This window comes from Prinia subflava, chromosome 2, assembly GCF_021018805.1.
Source record: "Prinia subflava isolate CZ2003 ecotype Zambia chromosome 2, Cam_Psub_1.2, whole genome shotgun sequence".
In the NCBI taxonomy this organism is placed as follows: Eukaryota; Metazoa; Chordata; class Aves; order Passeriformes; family Cisticolidae; genus Prinia; species Prinia subflava.
In genome coordinates this window covers 41,417,917-41,432,088 of record NC_086248.1, presented here as the reverse complement: position 1 = coordinate 41,432,088, position 14,172 = coordinate 41,417,917, and the positions used below count along the sequence as shown (strand labels likewise).

The following is a 14,172-nucleotide window of genomic DNA, read 5'->3' as shown; positions in this document are numbered from 1 at the left end:
TATATAAGACAATTAAAGTTTACTTGATGAAGAAACTGTATATCCTGCTTTAAAATAACAACATATGAGTTTCAATAGCTTAACAACAGCTAGCTCCTCAGTTTGCAGGAGGTTTCTAATCTTGTTTATAAACCCCAAGGCAGATGGATAATTTAACATCAATGCAGGTTTGTTTTTTTTTTTCTCAAATCTCTGTAAATATGTTATAAAAATAACTTGAAAAAGAAAATGAAGTATTCCTTTGCTCAAAATATCAGTCTTGGGTGGGAGGTATGCGTGTTAAGTTATGTAAATGCTTAAAGAACTGTAGATGTATAAAACAGTCTTTCAAAGCCATATTTAATTATACATAAATATGTTCATCTCCATGATTTCTAAACTTTGCAAAGCTATTATCTTGCAGGCTTCGTGAAGTATCAAACAAAATGTTAGTAAGTAACACAAAATATTGGTACTATAAGGGCTGAATGTGAGGCGAGGTGTTTTTGTTTTTTTTTTTAAAGGAGAGTTAAAAATCCTGATTTTTTTCAGTGGAGTTTGAAACTACAAGGGATCTTGTAACTTAGCAGAGGTCTGTGGGAAAATACCCTACATTTGAACAGGATCTGGGGTTAAAATTAAGCTGTTTGGAGGTGACTGCACAGTGCTCCTTTCGTGCATCTACTGGTTTCCCCTGGCAGTAAGCCTGATAACTGCCTTAGTTTAGCTGACAAACTGACTCCAAATTCCCAACTCTGCTGGCCGTAAGAGCATAGTGATAGAAACCTTCTTGTTCTGTCACTTGTTAGGTGCTACGTTTGTGCCCTTTCAGGTGCCTAAAGACATCATGTTGCCTTTAAAACTGATTTTGAATGATGTTCAATAGTCCACACTCTTCACAGTTGTGCACTGAATTTGCAGAACTTGAGGGTAGGCTGCAAGTAATTTGGAATAAAACTAGCAAAAAAGACAACATCGTTGTCAAAGGTGTTAGTAATAACTGGATGGCTGCGTTGAAAATCAGCAGAAGCCTTACAGATGCCATTTTAAAGATGTAATTTTTTTGTCCCTAGGGTGCAGTGGAATAGTCTATGGAACAGTAATGCAGTGAAATAATTCTGGGAGAGATGAAGTTAGGGAAACCAGATGGAGCAAGCACTTGAGTTGGGCTAGAGGCACAAGAAATATAAAATTCATAGGAAATTAGGTTTTACTGGTCTCACTCCTTAGAGGTCTGTTTGTTTCTTAATAGATTTTTGTATGTTTGTTAGATCTATATCAAATAAAGTAAGCAATTACCACTTCATATAATTAATCAGATGTTACTGTATAAACATTACAATAGCAAATTCATAAATATGTGTGATCCTTCATATCCTTTGGAGAGTTCTGAAAACTGCTTGTCTTGTGAGATTTAACATTCGTCAGCCCTGAACTACAAAGGTTCCTAAGGAATCCCTGAAATTCTTCTGTAATAGCCAAGGCACAGGCTGAATAAAATGTCTTTAGTTCCAAGACTTGTTTAATATTACCATACCAATATAGCAAAATCTTGAAGGGATGCTAGTTACATCATAGATTTTCTTATGGGTCTTTGTGTTATACTGGCATCAATGAAAAAAGCTTGGGTTTACAGTGCTGCAGATGGTCTGATGTTCCAGTTCATTTCTGGTTTTTTCCTTGGGTTTTTTTTTTTTCTGTTAAAGTTCAAGTTACATAGTTCAAGTTAGTTAATGAGTGGCAAATATAATTGTGACTTTTTTCAGTTTAGGAATTTCTGTCACTTTTACTGACTGCTGGGTTTTTTTCTCATGTCTTCATACTATTGTTATGCTTATCTTCCATGCCGTGTAGGACAGAAGTTAGAAAAGTGAAGAAACCAAGCCACAAGACCTAATCAAAAGACATTTAATACTTAATAGTGTTCATCTCTCTAAGAATTACTTTCCTGGTTTAAGATAAGGTTTAGCTTTTCATGGTCATGTGTAATGATGTCAGTCTACAACTATTTGAAAACCGTGTAAACTGTTAATTCATACTGCACATTTCCTATTACCTGTAAGAATTGTACGAAAAATTCCCTTCTCCTGGAGAATCCCCAGTCTGTCACTTTGCATAGCTATGAAGTTTAGTGTACATTTGAGGTTTAATTATGAAATGAGAAATATGCTTAATGTTCACAAAATATTTTTCTTGCAGATTTAATAATGTCTCAGTCAGTATTGCCTTTGAGGAGGAGTTGCAGCAAAAATAGTTATGATATGTATTGAGTGAGGTGCAGCAGTATTGGAAAGAACTTTAAAAGACTTTCTGCTTTCATTGTTTCTCAATAGAAGTACATTCAGTTTTGTCATGGCTCAGCAGAGTGGCAATTTTGAGTATTACAATGCAAAAGATGTACTCTCAAATATAACAAATATTTTTGTAGACACCATGCAGTATCACTTTCCTGTTGAGGCAGAAATATTGAAATCTTTGCACAGTTAAGCACAGCAACAAAAGGTTTAACTAGGTCTCCAGAGGTTGTCAGTATTCAAAGTGAAACCAGTAAAATTTCATCCTTGCGTGTCATCAAACTCTCTCTCTCAGTTTCTTTCCATGCTGTGTATCTTCCCTACCAGCTGGTTTTATAACACCATACTGAAAACTTCTGCTGTCAGCCGAACAGACCGAGATGGATGGGTTTTTTTCATCTGTGTACTCCAAGTGGTTAACAAATATGACAACAGGACTTACTGTCTCAAAAGCTGGAGACAAATAGATACTTTGCTGTATTTTACATGTTTCATGCATCTGTTCCCAGAATGAGTGGTTGAATTCTAAATTGATGAGAAAGGAAGTAAGATTTTGACTAGAATAATTCTGCATGCAATTTAAAATTGTGATGTTATACAATTAATTCTGTCTTAACTGATGTGCATTTTCATGTTGTTGTTAAACTGTTTTGACATTTGTCTTAATAAGATTTGAGATTTATTTAGTTGCAAATTAGTGTCACATCTGGGGAAGTCCAGATTTTCAGCATACTGAAGCAGTACAAAAATTTCTCTATATAAATTCTGTTTCTCTTGCTATAAACAATAGAAATATGCTTATCATTGTACACAATATGAAAAATATTGTTATTTTCCCTGAGAGGTGGTGCTTAAACTGGGTGATTATAATGAACATTTCCTTTCTGTCTAAACCTACTGCTGGAATGATTTTTCAATCTAAGTTCTTAAACTCTTTTATCTGAGAATCAGTAATTTATTCACTTTTAAGACAGGCTCTGCAGTCTGGGTTGAAGTAAAATGTTAAGTTGCTTTGGTCCGTGTTATAAAATTCTGGCTCAGGTTGAGGGAGTGTATTGTTTATACAAGTAGTTCCCTTTTTTTTTGCTTTATAGGTGTTTTTTGCTAGGCAGTAGGTGAGATTACTGGAAACTATACCTACATCCTCAGTGACTTGTTGCAAATCCATCATTTGTGCGTGGTCAGACTAGCACCCACATTCCTTTCATTCTTGGCTTGTCTGGCTGGCTCAAAAATGCAACATTTTAAATATTATGCTACATTTCCTTAGCTTCTCTGATCAGTGAGGTCTGTAAACACTTCTGTCTAATGCATTATAGATTATAGACCTGAGGTATCAAAGATTACATTAAACATTTACCTCTTGCTTAATTTTTAAATCTGCAGGCTGTTCCTCTTTTTCCCATAGAATAATTCATTCTCTATGTACCATGTAACTTTTCCAATGAAAAAAAGATGAGGCTGCTATGATGTAACAGTGTACTAAAAAAGCAAGACATTTCTGGACACCATGCCAATCCCTTCTTTAACTGGTGGTCATCACTCCCTAAGATACCAACTGGATGAAACAACCTGATGCTGTTTTAGGATCAGGGGTAAGGCCAGGGCAAATAGAAAAAATGTGCCAGAAATTCTGCCTTACACATCCTTCCTTTGTGAATCAAAAAGAGAATCAAAGTATAATTTATAGGAATTATCTTTAAACTGTTTTGATCGGAGCAGTCCCACTACTCTTCTTTCTTTTTCCTTTAGAGATGTTTTTGAAGCACTTTACAGAACTGAGGTGAAATCAGTAAATTGATCAGACAGTAACTCATAGGTTTAAAAACTAACTTTAATACAGTGAACTTAAATTGCCAGAGGGAGACAATTAGATTATTGACTCTTCCAGGAGAAATTCAAACTGATTCACATTTGTTTGTTAGAATTACCATCTTCAAATAGTGTCTTTCCAGGTACCAACTAATTATATCCCAGTAAAAGAGTAAGTGTTGAACAGAGATACTATCTCAGGGTAACAATACAAAGTGAATAGTTAGATACATCAAAAAAGTGAAGATGCAGAGAATGAGCATGCACACTCATTAAGTAGAACAGCATATTGGGCAGCCTGCATCCCTCCAGAAATGATCTGCCAGGTCATGTGTGTCATCTTGGTGAGGAGAGCTCTCAGTAGTTTTTGGCTTCTTCACAGGACCATGTTGCAGGGTGAGCAGTCAGTGAAGCTAATGCCTCTGTTCCCAGTAAAGAGCAAGGAAAGTTATCTTACTGCTACCCAAAAAATGCTGCTTTATCCTTGTCCTAGAAGCAGCTGCTGGGAGCTTAATTATTATGCAGACAATACAAGTGGAATAATACAAATACAGTTCAAATTCATAAAAAGACAGTCCTCAAGTAAAATCACGGTATCTCAGATGCACAGCGTTTTTTGCCCTTTAGACTGAAATCTGTATTTCTCCAGTTTATTGTCATAAGCTGTCAGATAATGTTACTGCTTATCTTTCATGGTTTAGTGTTTTCTCTAGGTTTCATGTACTTCTCTAACTGCATATAAAGGAGTCTTATATTTTTTCCCTGTAACAAAAATTGACTATATTTTGAACTCATATTTTAAAAGAAAACCTCTTACGGTTTTATTTACACCATCCAAGGTTTGATCCCTCCCCTTTGAAACAGAAGTTGAAATAAAAGAATAAAACTTTTACATATATAGGTAAATTACTATGCAATATGAATGCAGTAAATTCTGAGGAGCAAAAATGGTGAATGATCATGCAATCCTTTGATCACTGCTTTCTGTTTCTTTCATACTTAGTTCTTTTGTATTTATGGAACAGGAATAAGCCCATGGATGGACTCTTCAACCTCTCATTTTTCATTCTGCTTATGTCAGCTGATCTTTACTTCTAGATAAAGGGACACTTTTTCAATCCTACCCTGATCTCATAAACTTTGAAAGACAGTCAGTATTCTTAAAATGAACCAGGCAGAGCAGATTCAGCAATTTTAGTAATACGAATGAGGTTGAGGAGACTTTTGTCTTGTTTGGACTTAAAACAATTAAGGGCAGCCTACAAATTATATTTTTGGATGTCTTGAGCAAAGTTACAAAACAATTACTTGGACATAGTTGAACTGTGTTCATCACACAGTAGTAGTACTAATTATAACTGCTGTTCATAGAAGGCTGCAGCAAAAGATTCCTTACTTTGTTTGGTGTAGGTGTCTGTGATGTCTGTGCTAGCTGAGCTCCAACACCCATCAAGTGAGGCTAATGAGGCCTCAAAATTAAGAGCTGCTACTTTGCAGAGTGTCAGGACAGTGCAGAGAATGGAGGGTGGAAATAAATTGCTCAGAATTGCTCAAACCAGTGAACAAATATAATGGTGCATTCTGGACAAACTGCGAGTGCAGCCCTATAGTGAACTCCACAGAAAGGAAATTACAATGATGGAGTCATATGGTTGTGAGCATGAAGTTTGCTATAGTAAGGAGATTGTGAGAAAAATGCTAGAATAGCCTGTGTCATTTCTGTTACTGAAAGAAAATACATGAGTCAAAACGTGCATTATTAGTGGGGAAAAAACACCCAAATTCAGAATTTCAAACAATATCTTAAAATGAGCAAGCATAAAAGGAAAATAAGTAATCTACGGAAAGAAAAAAAATTATTATAGGAAGTAGTGATGATCTTCTTTGTCCCAGATGAGAGTAGCAATTGGAGATTAAAAAAAAAAACAAACAAACAAAAACCACCCAAACATAAATTCATGTTTCATTTGTCAAGAAGCAATTTATTGGCAGCTGCTTCTCAAAATCAAGCTTTATTGCTCTTTTTTACTTTCTTTTTATATAAAATAAGAAAAATGGTATTATAGGCCTATTAAAAATTTCATTCTTTAGTTCACTGTATGAGTATTTCAAAGAGTGTACACCTTATAGTTGTTATGAATGATGATACCTTTGTGATACCAGATGCATGAAAAGGGTAAGAAATAGTTTCATCTTTCGTAAGTCTTTAGTAGAAATGTTGGGGTTTTTCCTCCTCCTATTTGTGCATCATTTCTCATTAAAATTAAGCAGGACATTTTTCTGTGCCAAATTGTGACATGTTTAATGTGTCTTAATCAAGAATTGAATGAAATTCAAGATATTGAAAGGAGAAATATAGGTGGCAGCAAGCTAAACTGGGAATTTATTTAACACATGCTATTTTAGATGCACACACACATGTAAGCAAAGGTCATAAATCTAGAGCCCTCTTGAGCAATAAGGGAGGGGAAAGAAAATCAATTCTAATCAGGAGACCAGTGATAGACCTCATAATAACAACTTCTCCATACACCTGAGGCACTTAGTAACATTTTGTATAAATTTTAAGCAAAACCTCTTAGTTTTATTCTGTAATAGAACAAGGTGGAAGCAATATAAGTTTTTATAGTTTCACTTATTTATTTAGTAGTTCTGGGTTTTGTTGTCTCTGTAACCATTAAAAACAGATTAAATACAATAGCCATGCACTTCATTATCACAAGAGTTTAAAAGGTTTATTTAGAAGCAGATATGCTGCCATTAAATGATACATTGTGTGAGCAATCTTTCAAGGCATCACTGAGATATGAGAATTGGTTTTTTTATTTTATTTTCTCAAGTGACCTTTATAAAATTGGATTATATCATTGTTCTTGAACCAACTTGCCTTGTATCTTTGTAATCTAAAGAGAACACAAATGTATGGGAAGAAAATGAATTCAATTTCTGTGCAGTTAATAGAATCATCCAGAATAAATAGGAATTTTACTTCCTCAGCATTTGGTTTTTTCCTATGTCAAATGTGCGCTGTGACTTTTTCATTTTAAAAAGTTCATTGTCTTCTGTCTCAGAAAAAAAAAATCATATATTTCTAACCTGTTAGCTGTGTCACCTGGGAGTGTAGCACTTCACAGATTCAATATATGAACCTGTACATATTAAATCTCACACAGATGTTGCTTCAGAATGTGTGGTAGATTTTAGAACTAGGTTTTTATTCTTTCTAAATGCAGCAAGATAGATACATGTAAGTGTACCTATGTATTTTTGAACAGCTGATGAAGCTTAAGCTTGTAAGTATTGAATTAGAGTAAGACTAGCATTGCCATACCTTTTTATATTTTCTGTCACAAACCCTTCTCCTTCCTCATTCTTTTCACTGTATTCACAAGTTCCTTTCTCTTAACTGATGAAATTGTACTTCCTAAAACCATGAACAAATAGTTTTCTTCTATATGTAGTACACAATTGTACTATTCTCAGCTTTCCATTTGTATATTGCCCTTTCAATACATTAAACATCATAAGCAATCAAGTTACAAAGGTATGCAATTTTAAATTGTGTGAATTTGAGAGCAAGTTTCTGCTTTTTTAGCTAAGATTATAATATTTAAGGTGTATTTTTTTATATTGAATAACTGTGGTTTTTGAAAAGTAAATACTTTAATACATATAAAGGAGGCATGTGGCTCCAATACAACAAGTTCTACTAAAAAAAAGATTTTTTTAATGGTTGTTTAATCACGTATTTAAGAAAAGAGCTAATTCATAGTTAAATGCTTACACCAAGTTCCAGATCTGATCAAGATCAATCCAATTTTCTGTGTTACAGTTAGGTATGCAGCTGAAGGGAATCTTCCATAACCTTCTGTGGATTTTGTTGTTGATAATCAATAAATGCAAACCTTGGTGCATCTGTGCTCTTTATGAAATATTTGGTTTCATTTGTTAGTTCGTGAAGAATACGCTTCATGAACTGCTGGGCCATTTTATCAATTTATCATTTATTCATTTTTAAGCACTACAGCAGTTAATTAAATTTGCCAAAAAGTCATGTGTAGTTTAAAACCTGAGTTTGATTTCCTTTAAACGAATAGTAAATAATTACTGCTAAAGCAGGAAAGATCAGATATTGAGAAGCTGGATAATTGAGAAACTGAGAAATGTGTTTTTCTTACAATATTTTTCTTTTCATGCCCTCCTTTTATAATTGCATTCCCATCTCCCTATTTATTTCTGTGTTTGCAGAGATTGTTCATGTTTGGCAGTTTGCCAGCACTGTGAACCACATTTTGCTTTGCTTTATCCACTCTATATCCCATAAATCAACTTTCTGGTGGCTGTGTGTCAGGAAATGGTAAATGTGAAGATATAACAACATCAACAATGACAACAATAATAATCTAATTTTATCTAGAATTAATTCACTGTAATATGAACAGCTGAAAATACAGTGGGAGTCAAATCCTACTTAACCTTTATAACTACTTTCCTTATGAAAAAGTAGAGATTCTCCGTGGACAAAGGAAGAAATCTGGTTGAGAGAAAGATTAGAATCATCATTGCCACAACCCTTTTGGTGTCATATTTAGCAGCAATTGATTTTGGAAGGCAGTTAGTCCAGCAGGTATGAATGTGGAAGAGACAGGCAGAAAATCAGAAGTGTGTTAGGGAAGTATATTAGTTTTTCATAACTTAGAATCACTGTTCAGTCTAGATGAAGCATGATAAAGGCAGCACCCAGAAATAAAACCTCATACCCTGCTCACAGACCTCATACCCTGCAGGGGGCTGGAGGCTTTGCAGACTGAGATCCCAGCCTTCTGCCTATGGGAAAGGAAAAATGAGGGGTACATGAACAGTTTGATTCCCTGCTATGAATTTATTGATTCAGGCTGTGCTGCACCATAAAATGTCTGGTGGTGAGGAAGGTGTCCCCTCCTTCATGGTAAGTATAGTGTGTGGCCTGATGCCTCAAGCCTGTCCAAGATGCTTGCACAGTCTGAAAGAGCTGCTTTTAAGCAAAAATGATAAGTGACTTCTCAGTTTCCGTGTTACTCACTGTTGGTTAACTCAGATCTCCATTTAAGTGAAACTTTACTTCTGTACAAAGATTAAACTCCTTACAGTCTTTTATACAATTAAGTGTATTCTTCAGAAAACAAGTATAGAAATATTAATTTATAGAAAACCATCACAAGCTGGCCTTGATGGAAAGTCCAATCTTAATAGAAATGGTTTCTTTCTTATGACTCATAATAATATTCAATTTTTTTCCTTTATTTTTTAATACAATACTTCTTGTGCTGTAATTAGAAGTGAATTTAATTGTTACTCTTGTCCATTCTAGGTACAGAGATCCAGAAACAAGCAGCTACGTGAGCTGTTTCCAGATGGATTCAGTATTCATCACGCAGGAATGCTGCGGCAGGACAGAAGTTTGGTTGAGAACTTGTTTTCTAATGGACATATCAAAGTCTTGGTTTGTACAGCTACACTTGCTTGGGGTGTCAATCTGCCTGCTCATGCTGTTGTTATTAAGGTGAGAGCTTCCCTGCTGTGCAAGGGGTTATCTGTCTCAAAAGAAACCTGTAAAGTATAGATAGTGAGATCTCTTGTGAATTTTGGTCCTGGAGGGGAAATATCTGATTGACTTGAAATGTTATTTATATCTCATTAAACTGATTCTCTCCAGTGGGAGTCTAGTTTGTATAGTAAAGATTTAAATATATCAAAGATTATGAAAGGATTAGTTAAAGTACACTTCTGAAATCATGCTATATTTGCCTAATTTCAGTATTCAGCTCATCAGGATTATATTCATGTGTATTTATGTTAATTTTTGTTAACTTTTCCTCAACCAGGGAACACAAATATATGCTGCAAAAAGAGGCTCCTTTGTTGACCTTGGAATTTTAGATGTCATGCAGATATTTGGTCGAGCTGGACGGCCTCAGTTTGACAAATTCGGAGAAGGCATCATTATCACAACTCATGATAAACTCAGTCATTACCTGACTCTTCTTACACAGCAGAACCCAATTGAAAGCCAGTTTCTTGAAAGCCTTGCAGACAACTTAAATGCGGAGGTAACCTTTGATTTGTTTAGAGAAACTAGCAAACTTTAAAGGATTGACATTATTTGAAACAAAAATGCAATATTGGCACAATTAATAAAATTTTCATTGTACATATTTTATTACCATTAGTGTGTAGGTGTGTATATTTAAGTAAACTGCTACATATGTGAAAATGGGGAGTCTTTTACAAAAGATAGTAGATATTCAAAGTAGGATGGAGGGTCAAAATACCATTAAGATAAAACCATAGCAATGCAGCATTTACTTTTTAATCAGAATTGGTTTTTCAGAATTTAGTAGGTGTTCTGTGTAATTGAAAAGTAAAATCCACAAAAAAATTAAAGCCTGTCTTTCTGTATGTAGCCAAATTCACATATTTCACTGCAGTGTAGGAAGAATAATGGACTTGGCTTTAAGGTTTTTTCAAAGGCTCTGGACATTTTTTCAGTTAAGTCAAGCAGATTAGCTAAACTGAAATGTCCAGTGACATACAACTGCTTTTCATTTTGAAAGATGTGAGGTTTATGTAGTCTGTTAAGAATAGTCTTTTAAAGATGCTTATTATTTTATCTACACAATTCTTAGATATTTGTTTTAGCTTTTCATCACTTTTGCAATTTATCCATCTCTCTTTCTACCACAAAAAAAAGAGGAAAAATAAACAGAAGGCGTACTTCCAGCAGGTTGATATCTTGCTCTCAACCATTTCCTTTTGACAACACTTAATGATCCTGGAGACAGACATCTCTGAACATTCTCTAAGTGGAACTGGACAGAATTTCAGTTATTTAAAATTGCATAGTAGCAACTTACACATTAGCAGTAAAAATTTACGTCCTGATGTTGGTTGTGTAGGTCAGGATTATGTATGGTTGTTGCTCAGCACCCCAGTATGTCAGGTGAGAGTTATCTGGTCTTGGGATACTGGGTGTCTTTTCACCAGGAACACATCCAGTCAGATTTTATGGAAGAGCTTTGGGGTTGTTTATTTTTTAGATACATGAAGTAGAAAATGAAACAAGGGTTGGATAGGCTTTCCTTCACAGCAGAAGAGTTACTTAGTTGGGGTTTTTTTGAATATTAGAAAGTTAGCCTTTTTTTCTGATTTTGTGTAATGGTAGTAATATGAAAAGAACAGTGTACTCATGGCTTTAAAATTACCCCATATTCCATTAAGTGATACAGTTACAGCAGCTGAAGATGCAGTCAGAATTTTGTTAATCGCTGATAAATTATAGTTAGTAGAAATAGCAATGGAGTACAATAGTATAGCAAGGGCTTGAAAGCAACATACGTGATATTACTTATCCTCCTGTCATAACATGCAGGAAAAATTAGTAGCTGCCAGATTACAGGTAAGTAATACTATAAGCACTGATAAGGAGCTATTGTGTCAGTGTTTTTTGGAAAGTAACTTTATCATTTCCTTATAATTGGATTAAGTCTAAACTTCTGTGTATGCTGATTTGATCTAAGATAGTGGAATTGTCTGAGAAAGATACAGGTGGTTCAGAAGAAATTGTGAAGTTTATCTGGAGATGACTGTTCCAATACCATTCTGGAAGAAATCCACATTTTAAAATATACACCATCATATGACTTAGTGTATAGTCTTAGGAAGCACATTCAATTTTAGTCATCTTCTGCCCTTTGGCATAGCACTGTCTGGATACAAAATATATGGGTTTTGACTGATTTGTTACAGAAATCAAGTCAAGTATGTTGATGACCACTGTCATCTTCTCCATAACAGAGGCTGTTGTTAGAACCAGGAAATCTGCCCTGATGGATAATAAAACAGCATATTGTAGGAGCAGAATCTGCTTTTATTACAAGCCATTCAGGAAATCCAAATGCTTATCTATTCTCTAGTTGTAAAGAGAAACAAATTAAAGGCCGGAAGAACTGCTGAATTGTTTAAATTCTTAATTTGTTATGGACACACCAAGAGCTGAAAGAAGGGCTAATAAGATGAAGGCAGCAGTTGGAAGTATGGGAAGACTTGGTGTTTCCACAAGAATATGAAATTGCTTTTATCTCTCTTTTCTTGGCAGAAATAGGTAGATGGTAAGAATGATTCAGATATTTGGGGTATTACAGGATACAATCCTAGCCACACCATAGCTAACTGGAATCCAGGGCCTTGAATTTTGTACCTAGACTTACGAGGTGCAGGAGGGAAAATTTGGGCAATAGTGCAAAAAAATTGCAGTATTTCCAATCCTTATATAAAAAATAATTTTCTAGAAGCAGAAAATTTGCAGAGAAGATGGGCAAAAGAATAAATCAGTTTCTGTGAAAGGAACTCACCAATTTTCTGTATGCTTCAGGAGAGAATAAAGGCAAATCAAGATTATATGACAGAGTTTTGTGAAGTAATAAATGAAGTAAAATGGCAAAATACTGCATCTCTCCTGGGACAAGAACCAGGATGTTTTGTCTCCAATGAGCCAGTGGCAGGTTTAGAAACCAAATTTTTTCAGCTGGGTGGTTAGACAGTGGAATTCTCTATAGGGCACTGTTTCTAACCAGAAAAGTACTTTAAAAACTGTCCAAAAATGGAATAAAAAATCATTTAAAGATACCAAGAGCAAAGCCAATATCGTTAACTAATTACCTTGAGATGCAATAATTAAAGAATTTGGGAGAAATTTGTGTGATGTTTCTTCCTCATTGCCACTTTTTGCCCTTCAGCGCTTGCTGTTACCTAACCTCAGAGACAGCTGATCTTGATGCTTCAGTGCTTTTGTTCTTAAACTGCAGAGTGGGAAAACATAAAATATATTCATTGAGTTGGCACCAAAATTAAGACTTTGAGTGTGTGTATCAGCATGTCAGTCCACTGTGAATTCTCTCCTGCAGATCTGAGTTTTGGTTTGGTTTTGTGGTGTTTTTTTCTCCTAAAATTAGCAGAATAGTAAATGATAAGTGATGATCAATGAAGGTGTGGAGATGCCCTTTTCCTTTTTTGCTGAAATTTTGCCAGTGGGCATAATAGAAAGTAAAAAGGAATAAAACAAACAGCTGGTTAAGGTCCTTAGTTGAGAGGAGCAAGTCCTGGGGCAGTTGACCAGCTGGCAAACAGAAAATACCTAACACTGTCCTTTCTGGAAATACAGGAAGAAAGATAAGATGCAGGGGATGTGGTTTAATTAGCCCATAAACTTTAACTTATCTGGGAACTATCATCAATAGCTCATACGGTGCAGGTCACCATTCCTTCCCTAATGGTTTCCACGTGATGGAGCCCTCCCTGCCAACCCCAGCTGGGCTCCAGCTTGCTGCTGGGACGGCTCCTTTCCCCAGAGAGCGTCGGGGATGATTTGCAGCGCTGGACAGCGCGTGTACCTTCCCCAGGCTGTGCGCCTTTGCTTGCATGTGCTTGCGATTTTCCTCTGAAGCCAGGAATGTAGAACTGGACAAACCTCTTAATCTTTTGCCTTTAAGGAAAAGGTTCTCAGAGGAGATGAAAAATTCCTTCAGAGTCCTTCCTAAAATAAAAAATCACTCAGGAGCTGGGTGACTGAATGGCTGATCTGGGTATGGGGCAAAGCACAGGATATTCTGTCTGACTTGGGACAAATCTAGTAGCATTAGTTATTTCAAAAGCTTCACAGGAATAAGACCATAGTCCTATGGTGCTGAAATAGTAATTTAAAATCCACTGGTTTCCAAAAGAAACAGGAATTTACTTATTAGGTTGTAAGAAAGGTTCCCTGCTCTCTTACCTTAACAAATATTTGATTCATATATAGATTTTTTGGTGTAATCTCAATTACACAACAATAACAGACATTCTCTTTGTAAAAAAAGCGCGTATATGTAAAAAGAATGTATTAAGCTATATAATAAGTTTGGTATATATTATCGGTAATATTTTTATGCTATTTTCTAATCTACAGAAATATCAAAGAAAAAAAGCCCCTCATTTTTCAAAACCTGTCCCCCAAAAGCCATGCTACTTATATATGTTTACACTTTTTTGTACCTCCTCTGAAATATCTTTC

The 14,172-nt window shown here is 35.3% G+C and overlaps 1 protein-coding gene across 1 annotated transcript in view; it reads left to right on the top strand.

Moving 5' to 3' along the window:
- ASCC3 (activating signal cointegrator 1 complex subunit 3) overlaps positions 1-14,172 on the top strand; it is a 263,876-nt gene that overhangs the window by 153,242 nt on the left and 96,462 nt on the right. Inside the window, exons 15-16 of the mRNA XM_063389711.1 lie at positions 9,436-9,627; positions 9,950-10,174. Coding sequence (XP_063245781.1) covers positions 9,436-9,627; positions 9,950-10,174 — 417 coding nt within the window. The remainder of the gene's footprint in view (positions 1-9,435; positions 9,628-9,949; positions 10,175-14,172) is intronic.